Below are 17,456 nucleotides of genomic sequence, written 5' to 3' on the forward strand. Positions count from 1 at the left end.
TAACTCATAACCATAATTGTCTTGTGTGTTGTTTTGCACACAATGCTGAGACATTTAGTATCAACTAAAGTAACTTGAAAACAAACTCCTGTGAGATTCCTGGACAGTTGCTCAGTGGTACGCAGGGTTAATCACACAGCCAAATGAACACAAGTGATGAAGCGGTTTGAATGAACTGAACGTTTATATACACAATAAATCAGCAGACAGGTTTAAAAGCTGACGTTGGGTGTGTTACACTGCCACATTTCAATTAAAATGCCATAATCAATGACAATATGGATAGGTTTTATTTGAAAAAGAGAGTTAATATACACAGACAGTAAGAAGAGAGAAAGTATAAAACAATAGTTAAAATCTAAAAAGGTCAACATTAAAATGCACTCTGTTCACAACTTCACAGCCACACTTCTGACTGACAACGTGAAAGAGATGCAACACATCAGAGGCTTGTGCCATAAAATACAAAAATAATAAAAAACATTTGCAGGAATGTGATCATGTGACTTCTGGATGATCACAAGCGGAAGCGGTCGGAGAAGTTTGGCGAGTGTGGGATGGTGAGGGGAACTTCACTCTTCTTCAATGCTACAGGCTTGTAGTGTCTGATGGGCTGAGCCTTGTGAACCTGCAGGAGGAGAACATCGTGGGGATCAGACACATGGACAGTGTGACCAAGTGACAACCAGTCTCATCATTCACTCAAGCCACGTTCCTTTAGATTTGATGAAACTAAAACTGCAGTCAGTCAAACAGAATGAGAGGATGTGTGTGTGTGTGTGTGTGTGTGTGTGTGTGTGTGTATGTATATATTTTATTAATAGGGGCTGTTGCCATGAACACATTAACTGAAGATGCTGCTCAAGTGCATGTGACAAACAGTTAAAATATATTCTATCAAAGAAAACCTCTGGAAAATATTTGGAGGTTTGAGATGACTGACTTGGTTTGACTGAGTTTGGTGCAGACTCGACTCGTTCGTTCATGTCAGGGTTACACAGCAGGTATGTAGATTTGAACTTCACATGCACAATTCATAAACAGTCACGCCATCTTCATCAAGTTTGACCTCACATGGTCGTGTTCATAATCAATTTAATTACCCATAATAACTCTACACAGCCTGTTCCACTGCTGTAAAGTTAGTCTGACACGTTTTGACTCACTGCTGATTGTAATTAATTTGCACCATTATAAACTAAACGTAGTTTTCTTCAGCTTCTAATACTGTAATCATATTTTCTAATTGTAATACTGCTTCTGTAGTTCAGGCTTGTACAGAATCATTCTGATTTTGGGCCCTGTCGAAGCTTTAGTCACCAGATGATCTAATCATCATTCAGAAATCATCTCAGATCATAATACAGTGATACTCTGTCAACAACACCCAAGCCTAAACTAGTGAATTATGAAGTCACCACTTAAATCCAGTAGTGGGTTGTAATTGATTACAATTAAAACAAAAAACAAAAAAAAGTATTTTACGTTAGCATGTTTTTGAATCTATGTTCTGTGAGAATTTATTAAGCAGTCATGTTATTTTACTTTGATTCTGAAATGTTTGTAATTAATTGTATTTTTAATCGACGTCCAGATTCAGTCCCGCCTCAGTAATAATCCTGTTATTGTTCAGAGAAAGATCAGATTATATTGATACTGCATTAAAGAATTTGTAGTGACCTGTTCTTGTCGCAGCCTGGTGATCTCCTCTTTGGCCCTCTGCTCCTCCTCTCGTCTCTGCTCCTCCTCCATCATGGACCTCAGAGCCTCCTTCTCGCTGGCCAGCCGCTCGTACTCCTGCCGCTCTCGTGCCCGCCGCTCTGTCGAGAGCTCAAAGGCCTCCACGACTGTGGAGGAGTGAATGCCTTCTAAAGAGTGTCGTGAAGCGGTGTGGTGAAAGCAACAGGAACAACAATGAGTTACACAAGGAGGAGTGGTTCAGCCTCTGAGCAGAGAGCTGACACTCAGCAACAGCTTCCACTGTCAGACAGTTCAACTCAACACTTCATGTTTCTATGCTATGAACAGAGGGAGGGCCATGAAGCTGCAGTCACCATCACAAGAAGAACATTTTCATGCATTGGTCACATCAGCTAAACTGTCATCTTAAATGTTTCAGAGGGAGAACTATCAATATTGATATGCAGCCAGGCCCTGATTAGAAACGTGAGTAGAGACTGACTGACATGAAGGCAGCGGCACATCAGTATAAAGGCTTAGAACAGGTTAGGCCTCCGGTCCACCAGGCACGTCACAGCTACATCATGTTTTGATCTGTTCTCCAAAACACCAGGAGCCTTTTAAAAATATTTTGTCTGCCAGATTTGTGTGCTTTTACCGTGAGTAAGTAGGTGATGTAGTCATGTGGCCATGCCCGGTGGGATCATGCAGTTAGAACAGGGTTTGTGGTGCAGCTCTGCATGTTTATAATCTTACCCACTGCAGACCGGCTCTCCTTCTTGGGCTGGAAAGGCTCTTTATGAGTGACCGTGTTGGGCCTGGCTTTGAATTTTGCCGCTTCCTCCTGATGTTTCTGCTCTTCTTTCACCTACAAAAACATGGAGGTCATGTTTGAATTCCAATGGGGTAACATTTGAGAATAAAACTGCTGCTGTGCGTCCAGGGACAAATCGTGTCGTACCGTGTGCTCCCAGCGAGCATTCTTCACGGCTCCCCGCTCGTCCAGGCGCAGTCTGAAGGGCTCGGGCTTTGTGGGCCCCAGCTTCTTCTTTTCAGGGAGGACCACAGTGTCGAAGTCTGGCAGGGGCTGGGCCTTGAACTGTGGTACCTGGACGGGTTCAGAGGAAACATGAGATGCGATTTAGCAGCTGGTTTTATTTTGGGAGGTCTAAAGGATGCAGGTTCTGGACACGCGACTCCACCTCTTCGTTTCGCATCTCCTCCAGCCTTTTCTCTTTCAGAGCCCTCCTCTCTCGTTCCCTCTCTTCAAAGGAGAACGGACAGACCTCCACATGGTGGTTCTCTGCTAGCCGGGGCTGGAAAGGGAGGCCAAAGTGAGGCACTGGAGGGGCCTTGATTGGCGAGGGCGGCTTTACCTGACAAACACAGAAAACCCAACAGGCTCATGGTTATTTACATGGGGACGAAGGGGTTAACATGTCTGTTAAGAGTCAAGGTTAGGTGACTTACTTCGACAACCCTGGGCTCCACGTGAACCCTCTTCTTGAGGATAAAAGCTGGAGATTCTGGTACAGTTGGAGGCAGAACCTTTTTCTCTGGCAGTCCCTGTCAACGGTTAGTTCAGACCACAGTCAGATGAAAATCTTTGAACGCTTCATATTCTCTCAAAACGGTTCGTTTAAACTCACCACGACCCCCTCCAGGATCTTTTTGGGCAGAGGGTGGGATTTGAAGGCATGCTTCTCTTCACTTTCCTGAGGCTTGGTGGCCTGTCTCCCCTGGAGCCTTTTTTCAATCTGCAGCTCAAAGCCTTCGGGTACAGTAGGCCCCTTCACTGCAGGCTTCTTCAGGCCCTCCACATTCTCCAATATTTTCCTGTTCAGCTCCTGGGCCTTGAATTTAAACCTGTGATTAAAGAGAATAAAAAAAACATAAAATAAATAAAAAAGTGTAATATTGCTGCTCTGACAGAAAGGCAGTTGAGGTTCGTGGATTCTTGGGGAGGAGGACATATGCACAGCCACTGACCACTAATGTTACATCAGTCCAGACAGCTCAGTGTTTGGATCAGTAATTTGGGGCTTATATTCCAAACACCTGCCCACTTAAGGACAGGAGCAATGGAACGTGCAGGCTCTCCATGCCCAAAGGTGGAGTGTTCAGCCTCCGTCCTGCTTCTTACTTGTGAAGTCTGTCCACCTCTTCAGCCTCCAGCTCAGCGCTGCTCTTCACGGTGGGTGGCCGGCTCCTCTGGTGCGTCATCAGGTGTGGGGTGTGAGCCTGGGTGAGCTTCAGGCGGTCACCCTTCACCGGGGACGGACCTGACAAACAATGATAACCGTGTGAGTCCCTTACTTAATGTTGAACTCTGCAGTAAACAGCGACACAAACGCACCTCTTTCTTGACTCCTGCGGCTGCGCAGATGGTAGCGCTCTGGGGTTCGTTTCTCAAACTGCTCGATCTGCTGCGCCATGGGCACGTAGGCAGCTGGCTCCTCCGTCTTTCTCTTGTTGCTTGTCGACAGGTTGAAGGGTTTGGGCACTGTGGCACCTTTCAAAGCCTTTGCCTGAGAAAAAATAAAATAAAATCAAGTGCTGGATTTATGTTCGCCGCCATTCTCTTGAATCTCCTTGCTCTGACTACGTGAAGAGGAAGACGTCGGTGTCTGTGTAAAGACAGTATCTAGACAGGTAACTTGCTAGAAATGCTCTACAGCGACACTAGCAGCTGGCTGACCTAAACGCTCTTCTTGCAAAGCCAACGGGGGAAATGGGCAGTGAGTGCCAGGTGAATATGAGGGATCTGAATGGGACTTAATGCATCGATACTGGTGGCTGGGGAAAAAAAAACAAAAAACAAAAAAAAAAAACAATACTTTCTGGGGAAACAATATCGATGTATATTGCAGGATCGATAAATTTCTCAGCCTTATAAACCGGTATAGAATATTTGAAACGTCCAGATAGTATTTAAAGAGAAGTGATTCTACAGACATTTAATAAACACCCTCCAGGTAAATCAGTGTTCTGAGTTCAGACATGCGTGCAGTACTTACTGGTGAGGAGGGTTTGCGGAGCTGGGTGATGAAGTCCACCTCCTTGTGGGCCGTGCTGGATGAAGCGGTCGCTTTAACGCGGTTGTTTGTGTTGAAGTGGAACTCTTTGGGCACAGTCGCAGACAGGACCATCTTCTTTGGTGGCACATCTGAAACGACAGTGACCATGACTCTTCTTCAAGTAGTAAAGGCAACCGGAATCCAAACTTGTTAACAGAACAGTTCACTCTGCAGAAATAAAAGTTAGGAACATGCACTCACTGCCAGCCAGAGCAGCTTTGTAGCTGGCCTCATTCTTCTTGCGATGCAGAGCCACTTCCTTCTGGAGGTTCCTGATGCGCTCCAGCTCCTGTTCCTCAGAGGTACTCGGCCTGTTTGGACACAATCATCAAAAATACTTCTCATCCATCTCAACCTCATTTAAGGAAGTATCATATTCACGTCATTAAGAACTGTAATCAAACTGTTTTTTTAATTAATTTTGAGCAATATTCTGCCTTCCTGACCCAATTCAGTTCCGGGATACTGAAACACTGGTTTCACTGGTAGTTGTGGTAACTCACTCTGTGTGTGGAGTAGCGGAAGCTGCTGCTGCTGACGCCCGGGTCCTGGCCTCGGTTCTGGAATTCTGCAGTGCATTCCTGCGGATGACACTGCTGCGTTTTGCGGCCGGTCGACCAACAGGACTCCTAGAACAAAACAGCAACAGTTGAAAATGAAACCTACATGGTCTAGTCAGCAACTTTAGGCCCAGGAACCTGCTACTTTAAAGAGGAAGACATGACAGTCATAACACCTACTTCTTGTGTTTCTTTGATGGTGGTGCGGCTGGACCGCTGGTCAGACCTTTGCGTTTGGAAACCCTGAGAATTACAAGAAAATTAAAATGAGATCAAAATGACTAAAATTGCACGACTTTGTGGAGATCCTCAAGTCAGGTCAAGTTCCCTAATCATTTCCCATGATGCAAATCATTGCAACTTTTGTCGTTAGACCCTTACCCCCAAAGAAACCCCTTGCGACAAGCATGGTCAACTTCATGTTGGCGCTATCAGAATCAGAAATCTTGCCTGAGTATTGCCCATGTCAACTAAAATTCATTTAATAGTTGGGGAGAAGGGTTTGTTTGCAATGATAGGAAGTAGGACCAGGAAGCATCTTGAGTCTGTCTTTAAATCAAGATCCAGGAAGTCCTGCTGGTCTTCAGTTCTTTCTACAAATGTCTGATTAGGTTCAAGTCTGATGCTTCTGCCTGCAAACTCTTGTGAGGAGCTCCTGTGCATGGTCTGATGATAGAGGGATGTTCCTTCCAACAGTCCTTACAAACATTTAGGAGTTTAGAAATCTGTCCAACTGCGCTTGTTAACTTCAATAGTTTGAGGGGAGAAAAAAAAAAAAACATGAGGGGGGGGGGACCCAAAACTCAATAGATGTTTGAGTTAGAGTTAATGGCAGTTTGTACCTGAGAGACAGCACATAAGAAAGAATATCCATCATGAAAGGACTGTACCTGCATGGTTGGGCAGGGGATTGAGCAGCGGTCCTCCTCTTTGGTCGGGCTCCATTCTGAGCAGGAGCTGTAGACCCCCAGGACGTGACGAGGTTTGGAGGTGGAGATGCAGACGTGCTCGGACCTAGAACATCAGTCCATGTCATAAGGAATAATTACACAAAAGTGCAAACTAAGCCGTCACCAGTATTTAGTTTTTAATAGTCAGAATGTATAAATCCAATCAAGCATCCAATTCAAATCTTTCAGACCACCAGGAAAGAGGAGAACTACGTCAGCCTGAAAGTGTTTACCCTGTGAATATCTTTGAATATGCTCAGTACTGATTTCATTGTGATCACTGGAAGCCATTGTAACTGCTGTGAATCTCGACTTTCACGACTACAGGGCTCAGTAAATGTTTTGTAACTTAGAGAAAGTGATCTGTGCAGTCTTACTGAATTAAGATAATACAAAAGAAAACTAACCAGAGTCCACGTCCGTCTTGACTTGTGGCATCACAATGGCTTTCGGCAGGGTGTGCATATCACTTCTCCTGAAGGGCAGATCAGATCTCATGGGTGTTTTAAGGGGACCCTCCGCTCCCTCTGCCTGTTGGTCTGCATGTGAGAGACAGACAAAGTTCAAGATTAAGTGTTGTTTTGGTAGGCATCTGGACTTAAGGATCTGTCTTGGCAGGCCAGTCAAACAGTAATAGTCTATTCACATTAACATGGTTAATTGAGGTTCTAGCAGAAGGGTTAACGTGTCAGCTGACAGTAGTCCGGGAGAGGGTTGGACACGTATGTATGAAGGTGAATTTAACTAATGCACACAGCATACACCCAGAAAGATAAACTGGTGTAAATCTGTGTGGAATTTAGTCATCGAACAAACTGACACTGGTGTTGCACAAACGTGGAAGGTGACGTCGGACAGTAACCACTGAAAACAGTGTACCGTTTCAGGTGTCAGTTACAATGCGGTCCTAAAGCAGAGCTGGATTTTGTGCTTTCTGGAGTCACAGCAGCAATACACCACAGAAAAGGCCAAAACACACATGTTCCAACAGACAGGTGCAACTTACAAATAAGTTATATTTAGAGAATTTTAATTATAAATTCAACCAATCAACTGAACTGTAGTTTAGTGTGAGCAGATTTGATTCAAAATTAATTATCTAATTTATTGTAGAAAGCTAGCCATTTCATAACTGGGACGATGGACAAAACTGTACTTCAAGATGGGAGTGACAAAAAGTAAAAGACAGCACCTCGATAAGCAGTTCACGGTTAACACCACTAGTGCCAAAATGTCTCAGCAACAATATTAAAGTGCAAAGCTCCAAAGGCAGTGTCTGCTCAGTGCTCCATCATTTACATAAGTTAAGACATGCTGTCCATTCCCACATTATTCTGATTTTCAGGAGGACAAAGAGAGGCTGAACACACACTACTCCTTTCCTGTATGTTGATATTTCCCCACACACAGAGAAAGGAATGACAAAAACACATCTATCAGAACATGGTGCATGGCCTGGTGTGTAGCATAGCATGTAAAGGAGAGAATAATGTCTGCGGGCTGAACAGACGCAGCACATGTTCACCGTGCTCTCAACAACACAGAGTTAATGTTAAGTGAAGAGCACTCGGTTCAAATGGTGGATGAAGACTCACCAAACCACTTATCGTCGTACTCCGCATTCTCCAGCTCTTTCAGGTCGACCACTTCGGACGGGGCGTCAAACTCATACCGCTCACAGGCATCACCCGAGTCGCTTTCGGCCATTATCTCTCAGTGTTATGCGGCAACTCAGCTAAACAAAGAAACCAGCAAAGACGACAAAGCTCGGATTTAAAAAAACGACCAACAACAGCAACAGTTAGCCGTGTTTTGGGTGGGGAAAAAAAACTGGCTGAATCGGCTCAAACTTCTCATGTGATACATTTGTCTTGTGGCGTTAATGTAACTAAACTACTGAACAGCCTTTGGAGTCGTATTTCTTCTATTTCAGCCTTATATTTCGGTAACGGACGGGAAAATGGCCAACTAGCAACAAACAGAACTTGTCTTCGTAAGCATACGTTAGATAGCATTACATTAAACTATCTGAAATGCGAATTACTACCTATTAAACATCGCTACCTTCATGTGGCTATACTGTTTAATAAACCTGAACACTGAAAAACACAGTTGCTGCTGTGATATTAGCGTTAAATCAGTGATATTAGTAGAAAAGCTCACCGCAGCTGTCCGCTCCCGGAGACACGAATCAAACTGCAAACCGTTAGCGTTCAAATAGCCTACCTTTTGAACCAGCCAATGGCTAACGTCATGTACATTAGCTCGCCGCTTATTGGCTCATACAAGCCAACTTCCTCAGAACTGACCACGTGGTTGACATAGGTACGCACGGATTGGCTAAAACGGATACAAGAAGTCTGTGCGCGTGCTTGAACTAAGAAACAAAACAACACCCAAAAAATGTGTCGGCGACATCAAAGAGGAGAGCGCGCGCTGAAAACTGAGTTTATACATATATATGTATATATATGTATGTATATATATGTATGTGTATATATACACACCGGAACTTACACCTGAACCATTAATATAATATAGACTTTAACATGGAATAAAAAAATGTTTTCTTTTCAGTGTTTTTAATTGGAGCTATGTGCAGCATTTAAGATAGTTTGGTAGTTTGATTTCTCTGTTGAGTGCTTTCATTTATCCTGCATATTCAGAAGCACGTTACTTAACAAAAGTCTCAAGACTAAGCGGCTGTGTGAGTTAACTGTGACTTTAAGCTTGCTAACTTGCTGTACTAAAGCGATGTTTACCATGTTCACTAGCCGATTTTTTTTTATCTCTATGTGCCCTGGCCACTTGTCCAGGGTGTACTCCGCCTCTGCCCAAAGTCAGCTGGGATAGGCTCCATCCCCATCGTGACCCTGATGAGGATAAGCAGTTACAGAAAATGGATGGATGGATGGACTATCCTATTTGAGCATGTTGATTAGCACTAAACACAATGTACAGCAAGGACTGATGGGAATGTCATTAGTTTTGTAAGCTTTTGATTGTAAACCAAAGTGTTGTCTAAACTAGAATTTTGCCCTGATGATGGCTCTCGGCAAAAACTCATGACATTAGTAGTTAGTACAATTCATCCTGAGAGGGGCATGCATCTAGTCAAAAGAGGATTGATGACATTTGGATTCAGAATCTGGGAGCCCTGGATACAAAAGTCTGGAGATTCCCAAAGTCAGTAGTTTTCATCCACTGGGGCCATGAAAGTTTGTACAAAGTTCCCATGTTATCCATCCAATATGTGTCGATAGTCCAGTCTGGGTCAAAGTAGGCCTACAGGACCAACCAACTGACAGACCAGCAGACGCTGACAGACCAGCAGACGCTGACAGAATGATGAAATAAACAGGAAGTAAACTGAACAAATACAATATTACAAAGGGGAAGTAAAGTTACGCCTATGTACTGTATGATGTTGAAAAATTATCAAAAGGTCAAGTCAACTTCTGAGTCAAAACTCAGTATTTTTATTTATTACTGTGTGCATAATAACAATGTAACAAATAATGTAATGTCCATAAAGAACCCCATCCAGTGTGTGCCTGTTGTCTCATTGCTGAAATGAAAGGAATTTGTCAGAGGTGACTAATATTAAGAACTTATGTTACAATATGTTAGTTTCTGTACAGGCGTAAAGAACCAAACCTGGCAACCGGGCAAAGAAACATAAACATAATTTGATCTGAAAAATGATTGTACCCTAAGGTAAGACTCTATTTAGATTACTGTGACATTAGTATCCATTGTCTTAAAGATGAAGACAGTGTGATATAAGTCATAGTTTAGATTTAGATACATATAAAGTCATTGGACCACAGTGTACATACCTACTATACTTGGCTGAGGAGGGAACTTTCCCATTCTCACTGGGATAATAATCCTGTTGACTCTCTCAGCATGCATTGTGGGAAGTGTAGGATCCCATGTCTTTCAAGCACGACCCATAACTTAAGTCTGAATATCTTTAATTTTGACAATTCTTTCTAATATTTTACTTCATGGAAGTGCATGACTACATTTACAATATTTAATATTCTCTGAGGACATTCAGTGACATAAGTGTCTTCGGTGGATGCAGGGAGGAAAACAGATGAGAGGTAATCCAACTTTGACAACCTTGTTTCATAAATCTAGCAGCAGGGTTTGTGTGTAAACCGAGAGGCTTAAACCCAGGGCAAAACACTGCACAACACACACACACACACACACACACACACACACACACGCACACACACACACACTTAAAGCTGATTGGCTACTTCACTCTTCACTCATGATTCCGCCGTGTGCCATTGGCTCGAAGTATTTGAGGTGGGCGGGAGCAAACTTCGTGGCACTGTCGGGGGCGGGGCTGCAAGGTCCGACAGGAAAAACTGAAGAAAGGCGAGTATATCTATTTAAAGCACGTTAAATGTAATCCTCAGAAAGTGTCTCTGTCGTGTTACTTTGTGTGTCAGGGTAGCTGCTGATATCAAGAAACAAACAGCGCTTTCTAATGTGTGTGTGTTTGCTTGGACAAGAGGCTAGCTGCCCCGAAAACTAAGCAAAGTTAGCAAGCTAACAGTTAGCTTCCTTAGGGAAACCGCTGCTAGCTACAAGTTAGCCGATACTAACACTAATTTAGTGACAAGACAGGCCAGATAAGAGTATTACTGAACAATTAAGGCGACGTTAGGGTGGCAGGTCGTCCGTGACACGAAGCAGACCGCCTTAGATGAAGTTGACAGACTGGATAGTTACATTAGAGTTGACTGGCAGTGAGGAAGTGAAGTTAGAAATGCTACGAAACTTGCCAAATATCGCAGATACGCCACACAGTGAAGACCTGAGCTGGTTTAACAGCGTGTTAACGTCAACACGGTGTCAAAGACTGGCTGTGTGTGATGCTAGCTCACTTATCCACTTCAAATATGTTTCTATTTGAAGATGTCAACAACAATAATCTCATCTCATTTCATTTCAAGGCCCTTTTTTTTTAATCGACACGTTAACAACAACAAATCAGTGTTGTAGTATTTAACCAAGAGATCGTGTCGATTCAGATCATGCGATTTAAAGAAGAATAAGAATGTTGTGTGTTTGTTTCTTTTTGCCTTCAGTCCTATTTTTGCTTTCAGGCCTGCATAGAAGTTTGATGATTTGTGTCTAGGGATGTAACGATACACTCGATTCGAGTCACGATTTTTTGTTCACGATACGATTTTTTTTTTTTTTATCAAAATGAGCTACAGACAAATGATGACCAAATAAAATTATCTTTTTATTTGTAGGAAAAAAAAATCTTTCTTTACAGAAACTCTCAAACAGTTTGTGTTCTCTTATAAAAAAGTGCGACTTACATCTTAAACAACAAAACACATGACAGATATCTCCTTTCTTTAGAAACAATCTCACAGTAAACAGCTGTTAACTGGTCTGATGTGCAGTGGCGTAACGTTACTTTTCTTCTCACTGTGGTGGCGGATAATATGTTGCTGCGTGTTGCTCGTGTTGCCACTATATGTACAGTCTCTTGCAATATTTACATGCTGTTTTGGTTTTGTCTGTCCATTTCTCATGGTTGTATTTGTGTATATAGTGAATCCAAAATGCCGCCACACAGGTGATTTCAAACTGCTCGGTGCGTCCTCTATTTCGAAGCTATTTTCTAGTGACGTGAGTCACGTGACTTGACGCCTGACGTTGAACAAATGAATCACCAACCAGTGACTTTTTTTAAGATAACGTAACCTATTTCTAATTTTTAAAAAAAGACAAAAAAGAACATATCCTACTTCTCTCGCATTCGCCAAGAATCACAATTCATTTTTTCTGTCAACCGATGCGAGTCGTCACGCATTTGTACCGATTTTTAATCGTGTCACGATGCATCGTTACATCCCTATTTGTGTCTGTTGGTTATGAGTTGTTTATACAATCAGAGGTGGTCAGTCCACTCTGGTCATGGGTTTTTTTTTTTTTTTTGGATGGTAATTACTCTGGTGATCCCCTGTATGTCCCATGTACCACTTTGAAAGTGCAACACACGTCTGATGCGTCATGGAATGCAATTTGACTTGTTTCTATTGACCAGGCATGGGCAAACTGTTCCACAAAGGGCCGGTGTGGCTGCGGGTTTTTGTTCCAACCAACCAATAGCACAAAGTTTGACCAGTCAACTCTCTGAAGACTGAGATCAGTGGATTAAATGAGTCAAGTCTGGTGTGTTGCTGTTTGGTTGGAAGGAAAACCTGCAGCCACACCGGCCCTTTGTGGAACAGTTTGCCCATGCTATTGACACTTGTCACACGCCCTAAACACATGATACACATTAGATAGAAGAAATGGTCGAGATGCAGTAGCTGGGATGTGTCAATCAGAGGGTTGTTGCTTTTCCAGAGAGAGGACACGTGAGGACCCCGCACAACTAGACAGGAGGAACAAAGTCAAGTCACTTTGAGTGTGCAGGCTTACTTTGGGTGCACAGCCTTTGGGTGAGGCTGTGCTCGGACCAGCAAAGGTGCAGGGTGAAAAAGCAAAGCCCCCTCATTCATTTCAGCAGGGACACCGCCTCAACATAGAGAGTTTTAAATGCAACATAATGCCCGTCACCCAGAAAAGAGTCATGTCAACAGGGGATGAAATGATTGTGATCTCATGATATCTCTCCTCATGAACCGTTGTGCAGTGTTCTGGCGCCTGATACACCTACAAACTCAAGGATCAGAATTTAAACCAGCCTTCCTGGATCTGATGCTGGTCATTTTAAAAGCATGCCTAAACCAACCAGCCCTTGATGTTGTGTTGAAGCAGCCAGTTAGGCTTATGTACCTGAGGTAGACAGCAAACAGCAACACAACGGGCAGAGCAAGAACTTGTAGTGCCTACAGTGAATATCTCTGTGACCCCCCTGATTTTTCTCCTCAAACATCCCTGATCTTGATTCTGTTTCTTTCTTTCAGATGGCTGCAATCAGGAAGAAACTAGTGATAGTTGGTGATGGAGCGTGTGGCAAGACCTGTCTCCTCATAGTGTTCAGCAAAGATCAGTTCCCAGAGGTTTATGTGCCCACAGTGTTTGAAAACTATGTGGCAGATATTGAGGTGGATGGGAAACAGGTAAGCTGCTAATTGTAATGACAAACGTCGAGGTTCTCATATTTACTGAGAAAACTGATATCTGATATGATAGAACGATATATCTAATAAGGATGTACTGTGTACATTGATCTGGATAATGACAGCTGATTACAACCCGTAGCGCATGATGTGGCAACTAGCTAAGACTTTGGGAAGTCTCTGAGACCGCCTGTGGTTTGCCAGGAAATTGGTCAAGCATGTAATTCCTCCTAAAATCGCACATTGTCACTTTTACATTTCATGTCCTGTCTGACATGTCAGGTGTCGGCAGCTGTATTTTAGAGCTTCAGACAGATCCCTTTTCTTGCAGTCTTCATGCTAAAGACGTATAAGATAAGATTTTTGGTCACTGATCGATCTACTGAATCCATTTTGAAACTAGCCTCTAGAGGCACAGCCTCTCACTGCACATCTCTGAGCTCTTGTCCTAAACTAGTCCTGTCCTGTTTTAGGTGGAGCTGGCTCTTTGGGACACAGCAGGACAGGAGGACTATGATCGCCTGAGACCTCTCTCCTATCCAGACACAGATGTGATCCTAATGTGTTTCTCCATCGACAGTCCTGACAGCTTGGGTGAGGTTCCCTCTCCTTTCCTCCTCTTTGTTTGACTAATGTTCTGTCTGTCTTCTCCATGTTCAACATTTACATCTTGTCTCTGATGCAGAGAATATTCCGGAGAAGTGGACTCCAGAGGTCAAGCACTTCTGTCCCAATGTGCCCATTATTCTTGTGGGAAACAAGAAAGACCTGCGAAACGATGATCACACACGTCGAGAGTTAGCCAAGATGAAGCAGGTCAGCGAGCAGCTCATTTCTATACTTTTACAGGTTTCGAGCCTGCGGAGGATCGGCCATTATAACTCATGTCAGACTAAACAAATAGAAATGGCCATGACATCTTTGTTTTTAAGCTTTTGTGTATACAGTGGTCCCTCGTTTATCGCGGGGGATACGTTCTAAAAATAACCCGCAATAAACGAAATCCACGAAGTAAGTTTTACAATTATTATACATGTTTTAAGGCCGTAAAACCCCTAACCACACACTTTTATACACCTTTTTACACACATTTTGTACAGTACTCCCTTAGCCAATTTAGGACGCAGAAGACAATGCGCGTTCATACTGTACAGTACGCTGTAAAAAAAACAAACATGCAAAATTACACCAAAAAAATCCGCGAAACAGCGAGTCCGCGAAAAGTGAACCGCGTTATAGTGAGGGACAACTGTATATTATTTAGTAATGTAATGTCTAGCACCCACGCACATCCACACAAACAATGTAAAACATAACAGACACACACATACATCTGAAGGGTGTACTATGAAGGGAGATCAACAGGTTAATGAGGTACTGGATTATGTTCAGAGACTGTAATATCACCACTACAGACCACTTTGGATGATAGTTTGATGGTTCTATATGCAGTGTCTCTAAGAGTTTTGATGTCCTGTTTTTCTCCGAGTTGATTTTCCTCTCTGACTTTGGTTCATCCAAACAGGAACCAGTGAAGTCAGAAGAGGCGAGGGACATGGCTAACCGGATCAATGCCTTTGGTTACTTAGAGTGCTCAGCCAAGACCAAGGATGGTGTGAGGGAGGTGTTTGAGATGGCCACCAGGGCGGCGCTACAGGCCAAGAGACGAGGCAAGAAGAGCGGCTGCGTTGTGCTTTAGAGTATCTGTTCACGCAGGATTGGGAGGGAAGGGAGGGGGGGAATAAACCAAGCCAAGAAAAACACCCCTCGTCTGTGTATGCTCTGTCACCGAGGTGGGCACAGCTGAAGGGGGCGTTACAGGGATGAGGGAGAAAAGTCAAACCAGGCCAAAGGGGGGAAAAAAGGAAAATCGAGTATATACATTTAAGTCCAAGGCTATAGCATTTAGCTTTCAAATAAAACCATACTGTAATCTTGTGTTTAGGATACATTAGACCTCAAATTTATAGAATGTGAAGAGAAGGGAACATGTCTGTCACTCATACTTTGAAAAAGTGTGGGAGGGTCAGTACTGTTAGTCGGGTTTCCAGTTCTCTGAACTGAGTACGATCAAGAGGAAGGGGGGTGGCGGTGCACCCACACGTGTGCCTGCTTTACTAACTGTTGGAAGACTTCCATGGCTTGCAGTGTGACTGTGCTTGTCTTTCACTTTATCGTTCTGTAAGTTTTCTTTCTCCTTTATTTCCCTGTGAAAGCAGACCAACCTAACTCTAAATGGACTTTTCTTTTTGGAGGGGATGTTTCTGTTTTTTTGAACCTGTAGTATTTGATACATCTTACATTCATTAAAAGAGCTGAGTTTGATTATTGGCATTTGAGCATAAAGACATGATGGTAACGAGACCAACTTATTGGAGTGTTTTATGTGAGCTTGTTAATGAAAGTCAGAAAATTGTATGTGATTGACTTGATGTGGACTGTCAAACACACTGTATACAGTTGGGTATTAAAGAGTTGACAAAATTATGTTATCCTCTAGAGGGTTACTGTAAATTCTCAAGTATTCTTCAGGCTTTGAGGGTCCAGTGTGTAGGATTTAGTGCCACCTAGCAGTGAAGTTCCAGATTGCATCCAAATGAATACTCTCCCATGCCTCACCCTGCCCTTCCAAGCATGGAGGAGAAACGGTGGCTGCCAAATTCACATCAAAGCAAAAAGTCGGTTTGGTTTGTCTGCTCAGGGCTATTGTAGTAAAAATGACAGACTACATGGACGAGGACCCGCTCTCTCTCTGTAGATATAGAGGGCTCATTTTAAGGCAACAAAAACACAATGAAAATATACTTAGGAATGTTATATTCAATTCCTGCCAATAGATTCTCCTAAATCTTACACACTGGACCTTTTTAATTTACCACAACTACAGAGAGGAGCACACCTTAATGTAAAACAGGGCTATATTAGAGACGGTTTAAGTTGTTTAAGCGTATGTCATTATATTTTAACCTCCATGTCTTTTGATCTGCTCCTGTTCTAATTGATGCAAGCTCACAGTTAACCTGTTCTCTTAATAAATTCAATACAGTTTACATTTCTACAGGACTATCTCCATCAATAATGAAACAATGTCTAACATGAATACGTTTTTCACTCTCTGCTGGTAATTTACTATCAATGAAACACAGAACACTTAATGTAAAGATATGAATTCTGTATTATTGTTTCATTACCAGTAGGCTTTTAATTTGAAACATTGTCAGGAAGTGTTGAGTTGTGGTGTCCGAAACACAATTAAAAAAAATCTCAAGTGGAAATTTATGAAAAATTAGTGAACAAAAAAGATATTGTGTAAGAGAAGTGAAGCAATATATGATGTTGTTGTTGTTCTGATAGAACTGTGCTGTGGAAATGTACATGATATTGAATTTTAGCATGTGAGACATTATATTACGATGAATCCACTCCCTCTGCATTTTTAACCCAGCCATTATTTGTTGTTCGACATTTCAACGCCAGCTTTTATTTGAACATTTACAGTCAAGCTGTATGCCACGGTGTTTTGTTTCCACTTTCCAAGTTCACTCATGATGTCTACAACTATTCTTCTTCTGCCATTCTATTGTATTTTTAACTCTATGTGATATTCTACTGGCTTACGTTGTATTATTTGCACACATGTAAAAGGAAAAGGTCAGTGTGGTACACACTTTGAAAAAAAAAAAAGTCAAATTATGAAATGCAAAATGAAAGCAACTCCTAAAGTATTGGTTATTTGTAAGAGAAATATTCTTTTGTATACAAATGTATCCTCACATTTCTCCAGTCATCTTTTTTAATGTATTCTAAAGGAAATAAACTGTAACTGATAATGACCAAATTCAACCAGCACCATTTCACTTATTTGTATAAATCATGCCGTGCAGCCAAACATCTCAATTCTAGCAGAGCTCACACATTTAAATTCTAAATATTTCCATTAGATTTTGATAAATGTGTATATATATAATATAAAGAGAGCAGTTAAAAACAGTGTCTCCTGACACAGAGTTATTTTCATTGACATGACAGCTGATACCCACTTAAAAAAGGTAAAATCTTTGGGAGAGGAACCTAAAGTCA

General features: G+C 42.4%; 2 protein-coding genes across 4 annotated transcripts; one reads left to right on the forward strand and one right to left on the reverse strand.

The window, feature by feature from the left end:
* Positions 1-165: 165 nt before the first annotated feature.
* On the reverse strand, positions 166-8,550 carry tpx2 (TPX2 microtubule nucleation factor). 3 transcript variants are annotated; one of them, XM_027288413.1, is made up of 17 exons: positions 8,431-8,550; positions 7,863-8,002; positions 6,675-6,806; positions 6,208-6,331; positions 5,498-5,560; positions 5,261-5,386; positions 4,959-5,068; positions 4,698-4,846; positions 4,037-4,208; positions 3,824-3,962; positions 3,330-3,546; positions 3,151-3,246; positions 2,883-3,056; positions 2,642-2,788; positions 2,437-2,548; positions 1,681-1,847; positions 166-628 (listed from the first exon to the last, which is right to left on the reverse strand). In XM_027288413.1, exons 2-17 carry the CDS (start codon positions 7,972-7,974, stop codon positions 518-520), a joined length of 2,151 nt encoding a protein of 716 aa, XP_027144214.1. In that variant the 5' UTR covers positions 7,975-8,002; positions 8,431-8,550; the 3' UTR covers positions 166-517. The 3 variants fall into 3 exon arrangements, with proteins under 3 accessions (XP_027144214.1, XP_027144213.1, XP_027144212.1); XM_027288412.1 differs by having other exon boundaries at positions 1,681-1,865; XM_027288411.1 differs by having other exon boundaries at positions 1,681-1,868.
* Positions 8,551-10,560: 2,010 nt separating this feature from the next.
* rhoaa (ras homolog gene family, member Aa) lies at positions 10,561-17,219 on the forward strand. Its single transcript, XM_027288373.1, has 5 exons — positions 10,561-10,662; positions 13,221-13,376; positions 13,850-13,970; positions 14,062-14,192; positions 14,902-17,219. The coding sequence occupies exons 2-5, from the start codon at positions 13,221-13,223 to the stop codon at positions 15,073-15,075; spliced, it is 582 nt and encodes a 193-aa protein (XP_027144174.1). The 5' UTR covers positions 10,561-10,662; the 3' UTR covers positions 15,076-17,219.
* The last annotated feature ends 237 nt before the right edge of the window (positions 17,220-17,456 follow it).

The sequence above is a fragment of the Larimichthys crocea genome, chromosome XV (genome assembly GCF_000972845.2).
Source record: "Larimichthys crocea isolate SSNF chromosome XV, L_crocea_2.0, whole genome shotgun sequence".
NCBI lineage: Eukaryota > Metazoa > Chordata > Actinopteri > Sciaenidae > Larimichthys > Larimichthys crocea.

Excerpts from the sequence above, each read along its gene's own strand:
- tpx2 (XM_027288411.1), bottom strand. The coding sequence starts at position 7,974 with ATGGCCGAAAGCGACTCGGGTGATGCCTGTGAGCGGTATGAGTTTGAC. Across the intron at positions 5,069-5,260 it reads TCCGCTACTCCACACACAGA|GCCGAGTACCTCTGAGGAAC; the intron begins GTGAGTTACCAC and ends GTGTCCAAACAG. Across the intron at positions 2,549-2,641 it reads ATGCTCGCTGGGAGCACACG|GTGAAAGAAGAGCAGAAACA; the intron begins GTACGACACGAT and ends ATGTTTTTGTAG.
- rhoaa (XM_027288373.1), top strand. The coding sequence starts at position 13,221 with ATGGCTGCAATCAGGAAGAAACTAGTGATAGTTGGTGATGGAGCGTGT. Across the intron at positions 13,377-13,849 it reads TTGAGGTGGATGGGAAACAG|GTGGAGCTGGCTCTTTGGGA; the intron begins GTAAGCTGCTAA and ends GTCCTGTTTTAG. Across the intron at positions 14,193-14,901 it reads AGTTAGCCAAGATGAAGCAG|GAACCAGTGAAGTCAGAAGA; the intron begins GTCAGCGAGCAG and ends TCATCCAAACAG.